The sequence below is a fragment of the Nicotiana sylvestris genome, chromosome 3, assembly GCF_000393655.2.
Source record: "Nicotiana sylvestris chromosome 3, ASM39365v2, whole genome shotgun sequence".
NCBI lineage: Eukaryota > Viridiplantae > Streptophyta > Magnoliopsida > Solanales > Solanaceae > Nicotiana > Nicotiana sylvestris.
The window spans coordinates 87,975,887-87,998,544 of NC_091059.1; the positions used below are offsets into that span (position 1 = coordinate 87,975,887).

A 22,658-nucleotide genomic window follows, 5' to 3' on the forward strand; every position below is an offset into this window, starting at 1 on the left:
AGAGAGTTAAAGTTAGAGAGCAGAGAATATTTTTGTTCTTGTATTGAATATCATGTGTGCAAAAAATAACAAGGGTCCCCTTTATATAGGAGGGGGAATCCCAATATAGTACATATGAATTTATTACAAAGATATACGGCTGGTACAACCATTTAATGCCACGGTACGGACTTGCACTATTCTTGTAGGCTTGGTCAGCTTTAACCACTTGCCTTGGGAACCTCCCATTCGTTCATCATAGCCACCGATTTGTACTGCCCCGAGGTTGAGTTGTGCCTCGAGCCTTCTAGTTTATCAAGCCTCCAGCTGTGCCTCGAGCCTTCTGGCAGCGAGCTACAGAATGCCATGATGATCCCAAAATCGAACTCTCCGATTTTAGCCGTATACAATTATAACAATACGTACCATACTTCGTGATGAACGAAGTCTTTTCCTAGTCATTCGGGTTCATTTGAATTTGGTTGTACCCGGAGTAGGCATCGAGAAAAGTAAGGATCTCGTGGCCGGCCGTAGCATTGATCAAATGATCGATGTTGGGCAACGAGAAAGAATCTTTAGGGCATGCTTTGTTCAAATCTTTGTAGTATACACACATTCTAAGTTTGTTTCCCTTTTAGGGACTAATACTACGTTAGCTAGCCATTCGGGATATTTCACTTCCCTGATGGACCCTATCTTGAGAAGTTTAGTTCTTCTTTGATGAATGCATCTTTATCTCGGACTGAGGTCTCCTCTTTTGCTTCACTGGTTTAAATCTGGGATCGACACTTAGTCGATGGGTAGTTGTCTCTGGTGGGATCCCTGTTATATCTAAGTGGGACCAGGCAAAGCAATCGATGTGATCGATAAGAAATTGAATGGGTTTTTTCTTGAGTTTGGTGATGTTCGATCAATATGGCGTGCTCGAGTTCTTCGACCGTGGACTTCGTCGTATCCGATATCTCGGGGGCAACAAAGGCTCGAGGGGTGAGGAAATCTTCTTCTTCGTCCTCGACCACGTGTTCATCAACCACCTGTCCCTCGGGCTCAACCAAGGGTATGGGCTGTGATTGCTATTTGGCAACCTGATTGTCCTTTGGCTTCTTCGATGTGGATGGTGTCGATAACGGTGCCAAGTCATGTACTACAAACATCTCCTTAGTTGCATGTTGTTCTCCATATACTATTTTCAGGCCGTCCTTTGTTGGGATTTTCATCATTTGATGAAGGGTTGATGGCACTGCCCTCATGCTATGGATCCACGACCTTCCAACTAAAGCATTATACCTCATATCTCCTTCGATGACATGAAACTTGGTGTCTTGTATGGTTTCGGACACGTTGACTGGGAGGATAATTTCCTCCTTCGTCGTTTCACTAGCCATGTTGAATCCATTCAGGACTCGAGAGGCAGATATGATTTGGTCAAGCAGCCCGAGCTTCTCTACGACCCTTGATATGATTATATTTGTTGAACTACCTGGATCTATGAGAACACATTTAACTTGAACTTTATTTAAAATGATAGAAATTACCAGTGCATCGTTGTGAGGCTGAGATAAGGCCTCGATGTCTTCCTTGCTGAATGTGAGGGTGTCCTCGGGCATGAAGTCCTGAGTTCGTTTCTCCCTTGTGATGGATACTTTGGTACGTTTGAATATAGGTCCCTGTGGGACGTCGACTCCACTAATGATCATGTGAATAACATGTTGAGGTTCTTCAGGTTCATTCTTCCTGTTTGCATCTCTTTCTCAAAAATGGTTCTTGGCTCGGTTGCTGAGAAATTTATGAAGATGCCCCTCGTTGAACAACCGGGATACCTTTTCTCTAAGCTGCCTGCAATCCCCAGTCCTATGCCCATGAGTACCATGATACTTGCACATTAAGTTGGGGTTTCTCTGAGAAGGATCGGTCTGTATAGGCTTGGGCCATCTAGTATCTCTAATTTTTCCAATGGCTGAGACGATGCCGGAGACATCGACGCTGAAGTTGTACTCCGATAATCGGGGTGCCTCCATCGGTCCCAAGTGCTTATCAAACTCAGTTTTGTTCATGAGTCCTCGGTACTTTTGACCTCAATCTGCTCTTCGATCATTCCGAGGTATGTTACGCCTTGAAATGTTCCTTCAATCCTCGACGTATGGCTGATATCTTTCCTTATTCGACCTTGACCCCCTATCTGCATTTCCTGACTCCTTTGCTAGTAACCTGCTTGGATAAACTGAGCCCAAGGGGGCTCCCAACGGTTCATCCTCGACCCTAATTTTTGATTGGTACCTATTATACACATCCGCCCAAGTCACGGCGGGATACTCGATCAAGTTCTGCTTCAGCTACTTCGAAGCTATCAAACTTCATTCATTTAAACCTTGAGTTAAGGCTTGTATGGCCCAGTCATCAGAGACTGGTGGTAACTCCATTCGTTCTAACTGGAAATAGGATACAAACTCCCTCAACATCTCGTTCTCCCTTTGCTTTATTTTGAAAACGTCGGACTTCCTTGTTGCAACTTTTATGGCGCCGGCGTGTGCCTTGACAAATGAATCTGCCAACATGGCAAACGAATCAATAGATTTTGGAGGTAAGTTATGGTACCAAATCATGGCACCCTTAGACAGGGTTTCCCCAAACTTTTTTAGCAAAGCAGACTCAATCTCATCGTCTTCCAAATCATTTCCTTTTATGCCACAAGTATATGTGGTGATGTGTTCATTAGGATCAGTGGTTCTGTTGTATTTTGGGATATATGGCATCCAAAACTTCTTGGGAATGGGCTTCGGAGCCACACTCTAGGGGAATGGTTTTTGCACAAACTTTTTCGAGTCCAGTCCTTTCAAAATCGGAGGTGCTCCCGGTATCTGGTTGACTCTAGAGTTGTATGTCTCCACTTTTTTGTCATTTTCTTCAATCTTCTTTTCTCCGGTATCGATCCTTTTGGCAAGCTCTTCGAGCATTCTCATAACCGTGGGGTCAGTCCCCGAGCCATTTTCAGCGCGCCTTTCAAGTGCTGGTTTAGCACGCCGTGTTTGGAGTTCTATTCTAACTTTGAAGTTGAGCGATGGTGACTTGCTGGGCTTGCAACATTTTGAATATCACCTGGAGGATGACTCCTCCTTCTTCCATTCCTTGTGTTTCTTTGGTCATCGGGTTGGTCTTCCTTGTGTGCATTCATTACGGGGTCTGCACCTGAATCCGCGTTTAGAACATTATGCGAGCTGATACCAGCCGGCTCCATATTTGGCACTTCCTCAGGGTTTATGGGTGGTATATCGATCCCTATACCTCTGTTGTCTCCAAGACCTTTGTCGTTGTGAATAGGTGCATTCTGTGTGCTAGACATGTCTAAGCATGAGAATAAAAAAATCTTGACATGAAAAAGTGTGAAGAATAATGTGCTTTATTAGAAAACTAGCACTAAAATAATCACTATTATCTTTAGCCCCATGGTGGGCGCCAAACTATTTACCTTGAAAAATGTGAGTAACAACTAAAGATAATTTGTGGTTTTAAAGATATATGATTTATTCCAATACTAGTGAATATACAAGTAATATTAGGTTTAAGTAAGAAAAATTGATCAACCAAACTAGTATTTCTGGAGCAACGGAGACCTCGAGCTCGATAATCTCGGGGGACTCGAGGTGAGCTAAGAACCAATAAAGTATGAACAATTAAGTAAAAATAATAAAGCTGAAAAACAATTATTTAGCATGGTAAACGAGAAAAATAGAGTAGAATATTCTATTGCAGTGAATGAGATAATTTTTACAAATGATTGGGATACCCTTTATATAGGAGGGGAAAACCCTAATACGGTACATTTCCAATTATGATAAAGAATTCTATTGGTACAGTTGTATAACAACCTAGTATGGACTTGTACTATTTCGTACAAATCTTATCCTATAATTTATGCCCTGACCCACGTGTCCTTGAGAAATTCTCGCTCTTTCTTGAGTGTCATCGAAATTGTACTGCCCTCGAGACAGATCATGACAGGTCTCCAATTTGCTTCTCGAGGTTCGTTCATCCGGGCCTAGCTTGATTCTTACTTCGATCTTTCCCAACTCGAGCTCGGGGTATGTTCAAGTCTTTGAAATCGAGCTCTCCGATTTCGACCGTATGCATAAATCTGTGATAATCACTTATAGCTATATTTTAACGTGTTTCAACTGTCAGTAATAACTTCAAGTTGCTAGCAAAATAAGCATAAATCTATGATAATCACTTATAGCTATAATTTTTCAGAAAAGACTATTGTTTAGTGGCTATTAACGTCCTATAGTTACCATATACATATTTACTTTCCATAGCTACCTTTCAGTTGTTATGTTAATGTATTCGATATATTTGAACTACCGTATTCATGAATATAGTAGCAAAAATCGGCTAAAAAATAGGGTAGTCCAGCTGTCGGGCGTTGTATTCATATGTATTCATACTATGTATTCATGAATACAATGTAATAATAGGTCTCTCCAGTTGTTTAATAACGGAAAGCTGGTAATTTATCAGGATACACTCCTAATATCACTCATCTAAATCAATTATAACACACGACATTATCAATCCAATTAATTAGAAGATTTATCAGACGCTAAACACCAAAAAACAAAACATTCTTCAGAGTTTCGGTCCCTCTTTTTTTTTCTGCAGTTCGAGTTTTTTTTCTCTCCTGACATTGTTCGAGGTTCTGCTCGGAATTGATACAAGTATCAACAGAAATACTTTGAAATACGATTTTCTGTATATGAATACATCATGTATTTATGCCGGATACTACCTGTAATAGTAACCTACCGCCTGCATATTTCATAATAAACCTAGTGCTTGTATTCTGTTGTATCTAACAGTTGTGTTCAATGTATCCAAGTTTATTTTTGTATTCATAATATTTTATTTATCCCTAATGCATGTTATTACTGCTTTATTGAGTATATTTCATTGGTTGTATTCATTGATTTTCTATTTGTATTAAGAGTATTTTATTGTATTTCACTGTATCGTTGTTTTAAATATAGATGGATACAGTTAGGTCGAATATACAGATGAATACAGTTAGATTGAATGCATAACTAATTGATGAATAACATCAAAATGATAGAACTAATAATGTATTTAAAAATGTTGTAGTATGAACTCAAATACATATAAATACATCTAAATACAACAGTCAAAAATCACTGTACAACATAAAAATCAGTGTATGCCTTATCGAATACATATAAATACATCTAAACACAAGAAGAGAAATCCACTGCACAAATTAAAAATAAATATATGCGGACTCGAATACATATAAATGCATCTACATTTAGTGTCATTACGTATTTTTGTTCTCCTTTCGGCTTCAATAGTTGTTGATGAACTTGCAAATACAGGTTCCTCTTGAGTGATTTGCAAATCGAAAGATGGCCCTTTGAAATTGAGTGCTTTAGTGGGTATTCTGCAGAAAACCTAACAAAGCTTTTGTAGTATCAAAAGATGGCCCTTCAAAATTGAATGTTTTAGCGAGTATTCTGCAGAAAACTTAAAAATGGTGAATATTAAAATAAAACCGTTGAAGAGAAAAAGAAAAAGCTTTAACCGGCCAAAACCCAAAAACTTTAACACTTACCACAACTTTTTTTGGAGCAAAAGATATTGAAAATTGAGGGAGACAATGGCGCTAATAAAGGAGAATCGTGGTTCAACATTAATGGGAAGACAATGGTGTTGTGAGAGAGAGATCGTGGAGAGAGAAATAAGATACTATGCGGTGATTTTGGGAGAGAAAAAACTGAAATAATGAGAAAGAAAATATTAGACAGCGTATGTAATGGCTTAACGGTAGGAAGTGACCATAAATACATATTTTTCTATATAAACTAAAAGGTAGCTATAGAAAATAATATTTTAAAAAGATTTTTATTTATAATAAATAGAGTGTAAAGCTTTATTATAGAAGGTAAAATTTCCATAATAAAAAGCTTCCATAATTGTTTTAAAAAAATTGAAGGGCTGGGCTGCAATTTTAAAGCCCTTCTAAACAAAGGGCCTGTCCGTCCTAGCCAGTCGAAATCAAGGTTCAGTTGAGCCAACCAGTTTTGACAACTCTAATTCAAGATTTGCAATAAATCTAGTTAGTTTGATTTATTTTCTATAAATGTAACATGATTATTCTATATGCACATGCTGAAGATCAATAAAAGATACTATAGTTGACAACAAGCAAACTCATCCATTTATGCAAACTGTTGGTTTACATTACAGCTAAAATTAACACACATGTGAAGAAGAGTACAAGAAGATAATTCGTTATTTGTCTTTCGGCTTAAACATCATCACGGAAAGTTGATAGAAGACATTTGCTGAACGTTGATGGGATAGCAATCGGAAGGAGGGCCAGAAAATGCCCTCTGTGCCAAGATGGCATCCACAGCTTGCGTTGGATGAAATGCATCCCAAAATATATATTTACTCCTGTCCAGGCATGGAAATTGATACGGCATGCATGTTATTTGTCCCTGGTTTCTCCCCACCCCACAGCATGCTCTGTCCCATACGTTAAACCCTGCCATATATCATGACCGCATGTAAATCTCTATAACTAGCACTGATCGTAAGTAACATACTATAACAGGTTAAGCTACACTGATTCTGTACTTTTTTTTATAGTACTAAGTGTATATAAACTTAAATCCTAAAATATAGTGTTAAATTATTGAGCCTAGCCGATACATTACCATATCTGGCTGCGTTGTTTAAGATATCACCAATAACAGCATAGGTGTTGCCATAGACGAAAATGGATCCAGGATGACTGCCGTTGTTCATAGAGGCGACGAGTGATTTAAGACCCTCATTGAAACTGCCAAGCATCTGGTTTACATAATCAACACATCTTCCAGGAGGGGCTTGCCCTGTTGCCAACTGATTGGGAATGCATCCCAGTGGCCCTACTCCTGCTAGCAAGAACTTCCTCAGCCCTACACTATACAAAGCCTGCATTCAAATTAAGTAGTCAATACTTGCTTTCTTTCGCCAATGATCACTACAAGGAGAGACTAAAAGGCTATAAACTCTTTTTAGGAACGAGGTTTAACTTCTATACTGCAGGGGCGGATGCAGCATGCAGTTACCGGGTTCAACTGAACCCAATACTTTCGACGCAGAGCATACATTTATATTTAAAAACCACTCAAATTATAATAAATAGTAGATATGAACTCATAACTTTGATATATAATGGATTCAATGCTAAAAACTTTAAATATTAAAGTCATATAATTAAAATCCTAGATCCGACTCTGTATACACTGAGAATGATTTTATATTTTCGGGTCACATAAAGATAATTTTCTTCACCCTACACTATGCACTAATCTATTTTTGTAACGTAAAATTAACTTAACTTTGTCTAATTATCACGAAAGTCACTAAAATATTTTTGTAACCAAAACGTCAATCAATTTTGATACTTAAGTTTTTTTTCTCCTTCTCGTTACTTTCCGGGATACTTAGGCAAAGTTGTGTGACTTTTTCGTTAAACAATAGTTTTTGGACTTTTGTGATACTTAAGTAAAGTTGAGTAACTTCTATATCATAAAAATTAATTTAATAACCTTGGTACAATAAAGTTAAAGTTGAGTGAGTATCCATAATATTAACTCTATATAAAAAGTGGGCAAAATAAACAAGGGGATACATAATAATTTAAAAAGAAGAACAAGGTATAATATAAATCACATCTTGCTTACCACAAGTTGCCTTGCATAGTGATTGAGAAGGAGGTTGGCAAACTGTTGAGGAGTATAGTTGATACTGGAAGTGTAAAGGTTAGGCATGAGATAGTTATTTATGTAGTCATTGCTTCCAAACACCATCACTGCAATTGATCTTGATAGATATGTGTTTAAATCACCCGGACTCATCATCGTCCTTAACTGACTTAGTGTGCTTTCAAAATTTATCACCTGCTGGCTCAACGGGTAACGCTCTAGCTGTATATATGCATACATTAAAAATATTTCACCATGAAACAAACCAATAATATAATATTTATATTGCATGCAGGAGGATTAATTTAGCATATTATTATAATTACATAGTGTTGGCCAGTTTCGTCGAGGATCCCAGCAGCAGCAGATGCATAGTTTACTCCCCCGAGGATTCTACCCCCTCTTGTGCTTGGATCTGCAAAGGGCGGAGGAGAAGCGATTCCCAACAGTTCTCCTGAAATATGCACCAAGATATATCTGTTTCAAATTCATGACTATTATAATCTTTCTTGTTACTCCATTTTTCTTTTTTTACTACTATCAGATGTAATTATTTTGCCATGCACAACTATGACCAATAATAATGTTTAATGAATGAGAAACTAATTACCAAGAATATCAATAAAGGTTTTGCCATTGGAAAATCTGCCAGTAGGGCCTCTATTGAAATCGATGCCATAGGGGTAGTAGTTTGATTTGGCAATAGAGTTGATGAAATTGTTATTCCCATTATCAACTAGAGAATCACCAAATACCCATAGAGCTGTAGGTGCAGTAGCACCATATGAGCAACACATAAGAAGAACCAACAAAGATATCATCATGGAACACTTCATTTCAATAACATTGGACATGGATTTCATGACTTTCATCTAACAATTTCTTTTTCTATTTTTTCCCCTCTACTTTCAATAAATATAAAAGATGAAATAGAAGAAAAAGAGATGGCCGGATTACTTACATGTTAATTATAATATATCTTTTGAAACCGTTTAATATGTAAGCAGTACCAGAAAATCTTACTTTTGTTAACGGACTTTTCCTGATTTTTGGTATGTTCTTTTCTTTTCTCACGTCTAGTTCGTTTAGCTTTTGGTTGTTTGTTTCCAAGTCAATCAATTAAGGATATGTAGCAGCAAAGTACATGTGATGAAGGTTTCTGTTCAATGTTGGGTGGTTTTCTGTGGCCTTTGTTTTAATTATATATATGGTCCATACTTGAACGTTGCAAAAGATCGAGTTCCTTATTTGTCTTGTTAATTGATAGAGAAACAACGCTAACACTAGAAATACCCTTATGGAAAGTGAATGACTAAATTGAACGGTATTCAAGTAGAAACAATCGAGCTTCCTTATCTAATTGGCTTCTCCCACTTTTGTACTTTGCTGATGTTATCTATATCTATAATCTGACAGCTTTGCATAGACTATAGTCCTGATTCGTTATTTTTTTTTTTTTTCCTCAAAACAATCCTCTCGCCTCCTCCACATTTACGCTGCCCCTATTTTATTTAGCTTAGGCTTTCATTTCCCGTGGCGGTGATAGGAAGTATTGTTACGTGCAAGGATTGAAGCAATTTGATGAAATAAAGGGGTGAACCCTTACTTACGAAGAGAGAGAAATATGAACTCTTATTTCTGATATGTTTCTTACAGAGAATTCATGTGAATATTCTAGAACTATGTACTTTGTATATAATTAATTAATAAAAAATGGTTATCTCTATAAAAGAAAAGACTACACCTGTAAGTTAATGATATATAACTTGTATGTACAACTAAGTATTTCAAGTTGGGCCTTCAGTTTTGTGTTGGGCCGCTGGACCACTTGTAACTTCAACACCCCCCAGCAAGCTGGAATGGGGAACCAGACCAAGCTTGGATAGGAAAGTACAGTGTTGAACCCCTGGCAAAGACTTAGTAAACACATCAACCAATTAAGAAGTAGAGAAAATAGCATGCAAACTGATGAGACTAGAGTGAAGCTGCCCACGCACAAAGTGACAATCTATTTCAATATGCTTAGTGCGTTCATGAAATACAAGATTTCGAGCGATATGTATGGTAGAATGATTATCACAAAAGACAGGAACATGAGACAAAGAAGAGACCCCAAACTCTCCAAGTAATCTAACAATCCAAACAATCTCAACAACCAACTGTCGGAGAGCTCTGTATTCTGCTTCAGCAGAAGATAGAGCAATAGAGGCTTGTTTCTTGGACTTCCAGGATACAGGACACCCACCCAATAATAAAACATAGCCACTGACAGACTTCCTTGAAATACAACAACTTGTGCAATCAGAATCACAATAACCAGTCAAGGCAAAGGAAGAAGAATCATTAAACAACAGCCCCAAGTCAGGTGTACCAACAAGGTACCGCAACACATGCAAAGTTGCCTCAAAATGTGGGACCCTCGGATGTGCCATGAATTGACTAAGGTGTTGCACACTATAAGAAATGTCAGGGCGAGTGTGTTGAAGGAAATTTAGTTTTCCAACTAACTTCCTAAACAAAGAAGGGTCAGGAAGAATATCAATAGAATCAACTGAGAGTTTGAAATGAGCATCCAAAGGAGATACCACAGAAGTAACATGAAGACAATTGAATTCAGCAAGTAAATACAAGAGAAAATTTTGTTGAGTGACATGGAGACCTTGAGGCTGCTTGATGATTTGCAATCCCAGAAAGTAATGAGCCTTCCCTAGGCCTTTAATTTTGAATTGCTCATCCAGAAACTGCTTTAAGGCTTGTATTTCAAACAAATCATCACCAGTTAAAAGAATGTCATCCACATATATGGCTACAATGGTAAGAGAAGAACCATACTCTTTAACAAACAAGGAATAATCATTTTTACTAGAAACATAACCTCTAGATTGCAAGGCGTTGGATAGCTTGGCATACCACTATCAGGAAGCTTGTCTAAGTCTATAAAGAGACTTGTTAAGCTTACAAACTAGAGTGGAAGAAGAATCAGAAACTTGCAACCCAATATGAACTTTCATATATACCTCCTCCTCTAAATCACCAAGCAAAAAGGCATTATTGACATTCAGTTGGAAAATAGGACAGTGTCTCTTAACAGCAACACTTAACAAACACTTAATGGTGGTGAGTTTCACAACTGGGGAAAAAGTTTTAGTGAAATCTATACCTCTCTGTTAGGTGTCCCCTTTATCACCAACCAAATTTTATATCTCTTTATACTACCATCGGCTTTCTATTTGATCTTATAAACCCACTTAGAAGATATAACTTTCTTATTAGGAGGCAAAGGGACAATTATCCAGGTATTGTTAGCCTCCAATGCTTGAAACTCTTTCATCATAACATCCTGTCAAACAAGATTAGAAATAGCATGATGACAGAATTATTGTTCAGGCAAGCAACCTTCAGGAACAAAGTTAGTATCCTTAGAAACAGAAACATTGGTGCAAACATAATCTTTGAGAAAAGAAGGGGGATTGGTAGGTCTAGATGACCTCCTCAAAGGTACAGAAGCAACATGAACAGATGGAAAAGAGGTAGAAGTAGAAACTGGACCAGATATAGCTTGAGGAGAAGGAGCAGAGAAATCAACATATATATGCGCAGTAGAAGGGAAAAGGCAAGTAGGAGAAGGAGAGGAATAAGGGAAAATAGACTCATGAAATTGGACATCTCTAGAGAAGAAAACATTGTGTTTGGTCAGATTCAACAACTTAAAGGCCTTTTTAGTCATGCTACATCCAAGAAACACGCAAGATACAGTCCTTGAATGAAATTTATCCCTATAGGGCTTAAGCACAACAGCAAAACATAGACAACCAAAAAATCTAAGGTGTGAGTATACAAGAGGATTACTAAAAGTAGCTCATAGGGTGTTTTATGGTTTAAAAGAGGTGAGGGAAACCTATTGATCAAATAAGTGGCAGTAAGTGCACATTCCCCCCAATATTTTAGTGGAAGTTTAGACCGAAAAAGTAAGGATCTAGCAGTTTCTAACAAATGTTTGTGTTTCCTTTTCACAACTCCATTCTGTTGAGGAGTATGTAGACATGAAGTTTGGTGAATGATTCCCTGATTAGAGAAGAAAGAGGTGGCTTCAGCACTAGATCCTAACTCAAAAGCATTATCAGACCTGAGTGTCTTGACAGAAAAATGGAACTAAGTTTGGACAAGAAATATGAAGGATTTTAACAAAATAAAAGCATTAAACTTGGTAGATAACGAATAAGTCCAAATGGCCCTAGTAAAGTCATCTATAATGGTCAAAAAGTACCAAAAACCATTATATGTTTGTGTGTGGCAAGGACCCCATAAATTCACATGGACAAGTTGAAAAGGCTTGGTAGTTAATGGAACTATCAGGAAAAGGAAGTCTTTACAAACAAAAGACTGTTTCTTAGATAACTTATCCTTAATATGAGTAATAGACTTCATCTTATGGAAAGGCATGTGACCAAGTCGAAGATGCCAAAACATATCAAAACTAAAAATAGGAACATAATCATTTGTAGAAGGCACAAAAGTAGAAACAGTTTGATTAGCATCAATGGTATTTACAATGTTGTCAGGAACAAAATCATTTGTAAAAGGTACAGAAATAGAAACAGTTTTAGTGACATCAATGGTATTTACAGTGTTGACAAGAGCAAAACAAGATGAAGAAGTAGTAGAATCAGCAGTCGTAGCATTGACAGCTTCACCAATTGAAGTAGCAAAAATTGAGGTAGGGGCGGATTGTAGCAGATAAAGCCCATTTGAGATTTTACCAAGAACCAGTGGCCTTTTTAGAGAAAGGCCCTGTAAGACACAATTATAGGCAGAAAATAAAGCATTACAATGAAGTTGTAATAAGAGCTAATGTAAAGAAACTAATTTTTACTGGAAAGAAGGTACAAGTAAAACATTTTCCAAAATCAAGTTGTTAGATAAAGGAAGTGTGCCAGAACAAGTTACCTTCACCCTATAACCATAGGGAAGTATGACAAGGTAAGGGATTGCTAGTGGTTTAAGATTTATTAAGAGAGATTTCTGAGGGGTCATATGATGTATAGCACCTGAATCTATTATCCAAAGATTACCAACTAAGCGAGAAAGATTGCAAGCAAATACGCAAAAATTTCTAGTATCAACACAACGTACCAAACCTGCAAAGTTGGCAGATCTAGAGGCAGTAGCATCATGAGAGACCTTAGGCTGTTGAAACATGTTCAGCAAGTGCTCATACTGTTCCTCTATGAAACTATGATTCTTAGAATCAAATTGTTCAATCCTATTATCAGAAGCACACCCATATGTTGGTCCCAGACTCTGAGTCTCTGAAACATGAGCATAACCAGCATGTTTCTTAAACCTATTGGACTGGACAATGCTCTGAAAAATGTTGGGATACCCATGAAGTTTGTAATATTTTTCTATGGTATGTCCAGGCTTTTTGCAGTACTTGCATATGACACTTGCCCTTTTAGGATCGAAATTAACCTTTTGTGAATAAGTTTTCTGGATGCCAGTAGGGGAAGAACCAATATATGATTTTTGAACACTAGTGGAGAAAGAAGCAGACTCGAAAGAGAAAGATGGAACTAAAGCTTGTGCCTCAGATTGACTTTCATCATTAACCAGCATAGCATGCGTAGTATCTATGTCTGGAAGAGGTTTCATAGCCATAATGTTCCTCCTGATGATAGAATAGTTGTCGTTCAAACCCATAAGGAACTGGTGAAGCTTCTGATTTTCTTCCAATTTTTGAAAAGCCTCTTTACATCCACACGCACAATCAGGATATGTTATAGAATATGCTAGCTCATCCTATAACTTCTTAGTTCTGGAAAAGTAGGAAGCAATGTTCGAAACTCCCTGAGAAATAGATGATAGAGCCTTACGAATCTGATACACTTTGCTTCCATTGGGCTGTCCATATCGTTTCTCAATGTCTTTCCATAACTTTGCAGCTGACTCTGTATATATAACACTTTTTTTAATTTTAGCTTCCAAGCTATTCAGTATCTAAGCAATTACCATGTCGTTACATCGACACCAAGGCTCATAGAATGGAGATGTAACATCAGGTTTGGAAATAGTCCCATTGATTATGCCTAGCTTATTCTTACACGACAAACCGATCAACATTCCCCTTCTCCAACTTCCATATCCCATACCGTTGAATCGATCGGCAACGATGATAGTACTGGGGTTGTCAGTGGGATATAGTTACAGTGAATTTGAGGGCTCAACAGTATCCAAATTATTAGGTACGGTAGAAGTAGAAGTATCGGATGAGGTTTCAAATGGATCCATAGCAGATTTAAGAAACAAGGGTTTCAAATTCAAATTGAACAACAAAAATTGATAGCAAAATTGAAGAAAGTACCAACCTTCTCCACCAAATCAGCAGCTTTCTCTAGCAAATCGAAGAAGCAAAACCTTTGATTTTGTAGAACAAAGAATTTATCGGTAACAGCCACAAACGTCACCAAACTCTACACTGGAAAACCAAAAAAAACTCCAAAATTGTCCGTCAAGGGTAACGTCGGACGACGACCGATGCTCCGATTCACCCAAATTCGGGCTCTGATACCATGTTACGTGCAAGGATCGAAGCAATTTGATGAAATAAAGGGGTGAACCCCTACTTACGAAGAGAGAGAAATATGAACTCTTATTTCTGATATGTTTCTTATAGAGAATTCATCTGAATATTGTAGAATTATGTACTTTGTATATAAAAAATGGTTATCTCTATAAAAGAAAATGCTACACTTTAAATTAACTTGTATGTACAACTAAGTATTTCAAGTTGGGCCTTCAGTTTTATGTTGGGTCGCTGGACCACTTGTAACTTCAACAAGTATGACATTGGCCTCTACATCGTAATTTAATATAATTAGCAAAAAAATACAAAGGAAGGGTACATAAATCTAACCTCCAATTCCACTGATGATTAAACTAGTCAATTTATCTTACTATACCATACACCTAAATAGGGGCTCCATACATTTGGTCCTATTAAAGTGAGCGAGGGAGACTCTCCCTTTACATAGCAAAAGAAAATCCTAGCAAAGGTACGTCAAAAGTGTACGTTGACCCCTATGTACTTATCTAGATACTAGTTTTTAGCAAGACGCTTGCATTATTTTTGTTTTTAAATATACATAAATAAACATGGGCCTACCTCTTAGGTTGATCAATGTCCGTTTTTGCTGTTAGAATGACCGTTAAAATAGCACGGGCTAGCTAGTTTTTGGACCGGTTATTCAAAAATAGTCAGCATTTGCAGTCATTGAAAATAGCCATTATTTTGCTGCAACAGGGACCGATCCAACATAATATACTGGAGATCGGTGCACCTGTATATGAACTTCCAGCATATTATACTGGAACTCCAACACGCGGAAAGTTCCAGCATAATATACTGGAGATTGGAGCACTTGTGTATGAACTTCCAACATATTATACTGGATCGATATATTATACTGGAACTCCAGTATATTATGCGAACTCCAGTATATTATGCTGGTGTTCCAGTATACTTATTTTAGGTCATTGTTTAAAATGTCTTTAGTCTTTAGCCACTACTTTAATAAACTTTAACAGTCCGGATGAAAATACCCTTCTGCTCATGTCCTTAACTTTTGAACTTAACTTCAGGACTACGTGTCCTTAACTTTTGAATTTGTAACTCTAAGTTCAGGATTTCAGGACTACATATCATTAACTTTTGAACTTGGAACTCTAAGTTCAGGACTTCAGGACTACATGTCCTTAACTTTTGAACTTAACTTCAGGACTACATGTCCTTAACTTTTGAACTTGTAACTGTAAGTTCAGGACCTATTGTCCTTAACTTTTGAGCTTGTTAGTCTAAGTTCAGGACCTATTGTCCTTAACTTTTGAGCTTCTTAGCCTAAGTTCAGGACCTATTGTCCTTAACTTTTGAGCTTGTTAGTCTAAGTTCAAAACTTCAGGGCCTATTGTCCTTAACTTTTGAACTTGTAACTGTAAGTTCATGGCCTATTGTCTTTAACTTTTGGGCTTCTTAGGCTAGGTTCAGGACCTATTGTCCTTAACTTTTGAGCTTGTTAGTCTAAGTTCAGGACTTTAGGACCTATTGTCCTTAACTTTTGAACTTGTAACTGTAAGTTCATGATCTATTGTCTTTAACTTTTGAGCTTGTTAGTCTAAGTTCAGGACCAAATGTCCTTAACTTTTGAACTTGTAATTCTAAGTTCAGGACCAAGTGTCCTTAACTTTTGAACTTGGAACTCGAAGTTGAGGACCAAGTGTCCTTAACTTTTGAACTTGTAACTGTAAGTTCAGGATCCATAACGTAGCAGAAAATCAAACGTTATTTGTATCTTTTCACAAAAAAATTAAAATAATAATAATTGCAATTTACATATAAGATTGATGTCAAATTACATAATAGAAAGCTAATAACAAAAAGAAACAACTAAAAAAAATAAAAGACTACAGAACCTAACTAACCAAAAGAAAAAGAAAAATAAATAAAACTTAGAAAGTTTGTTTTCTAAAGTTTTTTTGTTCTAGTTTCCTGCTAATATCTTGTAGAGTTCTTCTTCGTTCTACAGATCTGCTCCATTGTAAAACCTGTTCATCCAATTACATCACCGCAAAAAAAATAAATATCCATAAAAATTATTACTACGTAACAAAACCAAAATTCACAATGTGTTAAATCTAAGTTTAGTGAAGAAACACTAAAGAAGAAAATCCTTCCGGCACAGTTCTTCTCCCTAACATGAAAGAGATAGAAGAAAGGGTAACACAGTCTTTTCATATTAATCTTAATAGAGTAGTGGCTACTATTGCTAAGCATTAAAAATGCTGGATAAAAAGTAAATACCACTTTAAAAAGTGGCTACCCAACACAATTTTTACTTAAAATGGGTAGGGAAGAAAATGTCCTGGAAGGCAGTAGATTTATTATTATAGAGTTATTCCGTATTTGTGTTGGTAAAATTTACCACCATTATCAAAATAAAGAAAAAAAGATTGTAGCTAACCCTACTAGTGAACAAACTCTCAATCCTGCAGCAAGATTCAATCACATAGAGTTTTAATTGATGACGTCTTTTATTTTTTTCAGACCTCGCGTATAGTGAAAATTTAGTGCACTGTTATCCTTTTTATTTGATAATTTTCATACATAAATTGGACTCTTGCTCAGAAAGGTAACCCTTGGTTGTCTTTTTTTTAAGATTATGTGGCGTATATCGTGGAAAACCCTAAGTTGACAAGCAGTAGTAAAATCAGGATTTTCGCTAAAGCTATCAAAATTTTAAAAAGTAAATACACGAAGAAGTCAAAATGATTTAACATATGACATCTATATATATATATATATAATTTCTTTTAAACATATCTAAACAATGTAATTATTTTCGGTGAAAGGATGTCAATTGATATCCCTTGAGCTATGTGGCTTTGCCATTGTTGCAAATAAGTGATGGCGATAAATTGATGCTTGCTCAATATCTTTCTATAGCCTGTTTGGCCAAGTTTCTAAAATCAACTTATTTTGAGAAGTGCTTTTGGTGAGGAGCAGTTTGTGTTTGGCTAATTAATTTGAAAAACACTTTTGAGCAGTAATTAGTGTTTGGCCAAACTTTTGAAAATTGCTTCTAAGTGTATTTTTCTCAAAAGTGCTTATCAGAAAAGTGCTTTTGAAGAGAAACTACTTTTTTCTGCTTCTCAAAACTACTTCTGCTTCTCCCCAAAAACACTTTTTTTCTTTCCAAAAACTTGGCCAAACATCTCAATTTTTGGCCAAAAAAACACTTTTGGCAAAAAAAAAGCTTGGCCAAACAGGCTATAATTGGCCTTCAATATGAGTGATTTGTCAAGGTGACCACTGAACACAACTAGAAGGATTTGTTTTTCCTTTTTATTCACTGATCAGCTGAGGATAGCGAGCAATTGTCAAACCACGTTATTCTTGTGCACCTTTCTTTATTTCAAATATGTGCCTACTCAATTGTTTTTAATTCATCTATCTTCCTGTGGAGTTGGCTGGACTGCACTATACACTTTATATAATCACTCACTCATGATCTCTTTTTCTCTATAGACTTGAATTAGCTACAATCATAATATATGTATTTGCAGTATATAGACAAAAGCTCAAAGGGAGATAAAGTCTAATGGGGCATTCATGGCTCTATTGGTGATAAATAAAGGGACACTTGTGTCACGCTTGTTGAATATGACAATATCCCACATCGGTTGGGAAGCAAATTTGGTGGAAATTTTTTCCTATAAAAGGAGGCCTAATGTTTAGGATTTAAACACACCTTTCATTTGCCTTCTTATCTTCTTAAGGCATTTGTATCTTCTCTCTTTAGTATTATTTCACTTGTATTTTTGGAGTAGAATAAAATATTGGTTGTGTCCGAGGAGTAGGCAAAATTAGCCAAACCTCGTAAATTCTGGTGTTCCTTTTATTGTTGCTTTATTGTCTTATTTATTATTTGATGGCTGTCATAATTTTTGGTATAGTAGTTGTGACTTATTCACACTATATACATTTGGCTTTCGCAACAATTGGTATCAAAGCCAAGGTACTATTTAAGTATGCTCTGTGGTTGCAGCATAGTCTGATCTTCCACATCAGAAAAGATTTATCTTGGTATTAGAGCCAAGGTACTGTCTAAGTATGCTATATGGTTGCAACATAGTCTAATCTTCCACATCAGAAAAGATTTATCTTGGTAACTGAGTCAAGGTTCTGTCTGAGTATGCTCTGTGGTTGCAGCTTAGTCTGACCTTCCACACCAGAAAGGAAATAATCTTGATTCGTGTCGTCAGCCATTAAATAATATTTGTGTCAAAGATGGGAGACAATAAACAAGAAGAATCTGCATCAAGTGTCAACAATACGTCATCATTGTCATCTTCGCTTATGACAAGAATTGTGTCAAATGCGAAATTTGCGGTAGAAATATTTGACGGGTCCGAACATTTTGGGATGTGGCAAGGCGAGGTTCTAGATGTCCTTTTTCAACAAGGGCTAGATTTGGCCATTGGAGATGAAGGATCTGGGTGAGGCAAAGAAAATTCTTGGCATGGAGATAATAAGAGATAGACGTTCAAAGAAACTCTGTTTATCTCAGAAAGAATATTTGAAAAGAGTACTACAACGTTTTGGCATAGATGAAAAGACTAAGCCAGTTAGTACTCCACTTGCTCCCCATTTTAAGCTAAGTACTACTATGTCGCCAAATGATGAAGCTGAACATGAGTATATGTCAAGGGTACCATATGCAAATGTTGTTGGTAGCTTGATGTATGCAATGGTCTGTACGAGACCTGACATTTCACAAGTTGTTGGAGTTATTAGCAGATATATGCATAATCCAGGAAAGGAGCATTGGCAAGCTGTGAAGTGGATTCTACGGTATATTCATAATACTGTAGATGTTGGGTTAGTTTTTGAGCAGGAAGACAATCAGTCTGTAGTTGGATATTGTGACTCAGATTTTGCGGGTGATCTGGACAAACGAAGATCAACTACTGGTTATGTGTTTACTTTTGCAAAGGCACCAGTTAGTTGGAAGTCTACTTTACAGTCAACAGTTGCTTTGTCTACAACAGAGGCAGAATATATGGCTATTACAGAAGCTGTGAAGGAAGCAATTTGGCTTCAGGGAATTCTAAAGGAGCTTGGTGTTGAACAAAAAAGTATCACAATCTTTTGTGATAGTCAAAGTGCTATTCAATTGGAAAAGAACCAAGTTTATCATGGAAGGATGAAGCACATTGATGTTCGGTATCATTTCGTACGAGAAATTATAGAAGAAGGTGGAGTCATAGTAAAGAAAATTCATACTACGGAGAATCCTGCTGATATGCTGACAAAAGCGGTGACCGCGGTCAAGTTTCAACATTGTTTGGATTTAATCAACATTGTTGAACACTGAAGATTGAAGATGAAGACAAAACCAAAATTTGTTATTGAGAGAGAATTGAAGATGTGGAATTTTGCCAAGGTGGAGATTTGTTGAATATGACAATATCCCACATCGGTTGGAAAGTAAACTTGGTGGGAATTTTTTCCTATAAAAGGAGGCCTAATGTTTAGGATTTAAACACACCTCTCATTTGCCTTCTTATCTTCTTAAGGCATTTGTATCTTCTCTCTTTAGTATTATTTCACTTGTATTTTTGGAGTGGAATAAAATATTGGTTGTGTCCGAGGAGTAGGCAAAATTAGCCGAACCTCGTAAATTCTGGTGTTCCTTTTATTGTTGCTTTATTGTCTTATTTATTATTTGGTGGCTGTCATAATTTTTGGTATAGTAGTTGTGACTTATTCACACTATATACATTTGGCTTCCGCAACAATTGGTATCAGAGCCAAGGTACTGTCTAAGTATGCTCTGTGGTTGCAGCATAGTCTGATCTTCCACATCAGAAAAGATTTATCTTGGTAACTGAGTCAAGGTTCTGTCTGAGTATGCTCTGTGGTTGCAGCTTAGTCTGATCTTCCACACCAGAAAGGAAATAATCTTGATTTGTGTCGTCAGCTATTAAATAATATTTGTGTCAAAGATGGGAGACAATAAACAAGAAGAATCTACATCAAGTTTTGTGTCGTCAGCTATTAAATAATATTTGTGTCAAAGATGGAAGACAATAAACAAGAATAATCTGCATCAAGTGTCAATAATACGTCATCATTGTCATCTTCGCTTATGACAAGAATTGTGTCAAATGCGAAATTTGCGGTAGAAATATTTGACGGGTCCGAACATTTTGGGATGTGGCAAGGCGAGGTTCTAGATGTCCTTTTTCAACAAGGGCTAGATCTGGCCATTGAAGAAAAGAAACCAGATGTTATTGGAGAAGAAGATTGGAAGATTCTCAACCGTGTTGCTTGCGGTACCATTCGATCCTACCTTGCTAGAGAGCAGAAATATCCATACACAAAGGAAACTTCTGCAAGTAAATTATGGAAAGCACTGGAGGATAAATTTTTGAAGAAAAATAGTCAAAATAAATTGTACATGAAGAAGAGACTGTTTCACTTCACCTATGTTCCTGGTACCACGATGAATGAACATATCACCAGTTTCAATAAGTTGGTCACAGATTTGCAAAATATGGATACAACTTATGATGATGGTGACTTGGCCTTGATGTTGTTGGCGTCACTTCCTGATGAGTACGAGCACCTTGAAACTACTCTACTCCATGGAAATGACGAAGTTTCTCTCAGAGAAGTTTGTTCGGCTTTGTACAGCTATGAACAAAGAAAGCGAGAAAAACAGAAGGGCGGAGAAGGAGAAGCACTATTTGTGAGGGGTCGTCCTCAAAATCAAACGAGGACAAAGAAGGGAAGATCCAAGTCAAGATCCAGACCCAGCAAAGATGAATGTGCCTTTTGTCGAGAAAAAGGGCACTGGAAGAAAGACTGTCCGAAGTTGAAGAATAAGGCCAAACATAACAATGGAAAGGCCATTATGGATTCAAATGTAGCTGATTGTGATGATTCAGACTTCTCATTAGTTACAACAGAGTCATCAACATCATCAGACATATGGTTGATGGACTCGGCTTGTAGCTATCATATGTGTCCCAACAGGGACTGGTTCATGGAATTTCAAGAAGGAGAATATGGAGTCATCCACACAGCGGATAACAGCCCTCTTACCTCATATGGCATTGGTTCAATACGATTAAGGAACCATGATGGAATGATCAGAACATTGATAGATGTTCGATATGTACCGGATTTGAAGAAGAATCTCATCTCTGTGGGAGCCCTAGAATCAAAAGGGTTCAAAATCATTGCAGAAAATGGAGTGATGAGAGTATGCTCCGGTGCACTAGTGGTAATGAAGGCTAATCGGAAGAATAATAATATGTACCGCTATCGTGGCAGTACAGTTATTGGGACAGCGACAGTGACATCCAGTGACGACAAAGAGGCAGAAGCAACCAAGCTATGGCACATGCGCTTGGGACATGCTGGAGGAAAATCCTTGAAAACTCTATCAGATCAAGGATTGTTAAAAGGAGTAAAGGCTTGCAACTTGGAGTTTTGTGAGCATTGTGTCAAAGGGAAACAGACAAGGGTTAAATTTGGTACAGCGATCCATAATACTAAAGGCATTTTGGATTATGTACACTCTGATGTTTGGGGTCCTTCCAAAACACCTTCATTGGGTGGGAAGCACTATTTTGTAACCTTTGTTGATGATTTTTCCCGAAGAGTATGGGTGTATACAATGAAGAGCAAAGATGAAGTGTTGGGAATTTTTCTCAAATGGAAGACGATGGTGGAGAATCAAACAGGCAAGAGGATCAAGTGTATTCGCACAGACAATGGAGGTGAATACAAAAATGATCATTTCAATAAGGTCTGTGAAAATGATGGCATCGTCCGACACTTCACTGTTAGACATACACCACAACAGAATGGAGTGGCAGAACGTATGAACCGGACCTTGCTGGAGAAGGTACGGTGTATGTTGTCCAATGCTGGCTTGGGCAAAGAATTTTGGGCTGAGGCAGTTACATATGCATGCCACCTCATTAATCGCTTACCATCTGCTGCTATTGATGGCAAGACACCATTTGAAAAATGGTACGGAAAACCTGCTGTAGATTATAACTCTTTGCACGTGTTTGGCTCAACTGCATATTATCATGTGACAGAGTCAAAATTGGATCCAAGGGCAAAGAAGGCTATTTTTATGGGAATTACTTCTGGAGTCAAAGGATATCGCTTATGGTGTCCTATGACAAAGAAAGTAATATTCAGCAGGGATGTTACCTTTGATGAATCTGCTATGGTAAATAAGGTAACAGAAGATACCAAACAAAATGAAGGTGCTTCTAAGCAGGTGGAGTTTGAGGGAAAATTTATTTTTCCTACACAAGAAGCAGAGGAGGAAACAAATGAAGATT

The 22,658-nt window shown here is 37.2% G+C and overlaps 2 protein-coding genes across 2 annotated transcripts; both read right to left on the reverse strand.

Moving 5' to 3' along the window:
- Positions 1-1,052: 1,052 nt before the first annotated feature.
- On the reverse strand, positions 1,053-1,997 carry LOC138887636 (uncharacterized). The gene is made up of 2 exons (XM_070169403.1): positions 1,800-1,997; positions 1,053-1,646 (listed from the first exon to the last, which is right to left on the reverse strand). Exons 1-2 carry the CDS (start codon positions 1,995-1,997, stop codon positions 1,053-1,055), a joined length of 792 nt encoding a protein of 263 aa, XP_070025504.1.
- A 4,182-nt stretch (positions 1,998-6,179) lies between these two features.
- Positions 6,180-8,684, reverse strand: LOC104235121 (GDSL esterase/lipase At1g71250). The gene is made up of 5 exons (XM_009788798.2): positions 8,350-8,684; positions 8,066-8,193; positions 7,719-7,961; positions 6,705-6,963; positions 6,180-6,532 (listed from the first exon to the last, which is right to left on the reverse strand). The coding sequence occupies exons 1-5, from the start codon at positions 8,609-8,611 to the stop codon at positions 6,303-6,305; spliced, it is 1,122 nt and encodes a 373-aa protein (XP_009787100.1). The 5' UTR covers positions 8,612-8,684; the 3' UTR covers positions 6,180-6,302.
- Positions 8,685-22,658: the final 13,974 nt, after the last annotated feature.

Coding starts and splice junctions, on each gene's coding strand:
- LOC138887636 (XM_070169403.1), bottom strand. CDS start 1,997: ATGGAGGCACCCCGATTATCGGAGTACAACTTCAGCGTCGATGTCTCC. Junction 1,647..1,799: donor GCAGGCAGCTTAGAGAAAAG/GTATCCCGGTTG, acceptor GACGTCCCACAG/GGACCTATATTCAAACGTAC.
- LOC104235121 (XM_009788798.2), bottom strand. CDS start 8,611: ATGAAAGTCATGAAATCCATGTCCAATGTTATTGAAATGAAGTGTTCC. Junction 7,962..8,065: donor ACGAAACTGGCCAACACTAT/GTAATTATAATA, acceptor GCATATATACAG/CTAGAGCGTTACCCGTTGAG. Junction 6,533..6,704: donor AAACAACGCAGCCAGATATG/GTAATGTATCGG, acceptor GATATATGGCAG/GGTTTAACGTATGGGACAGA.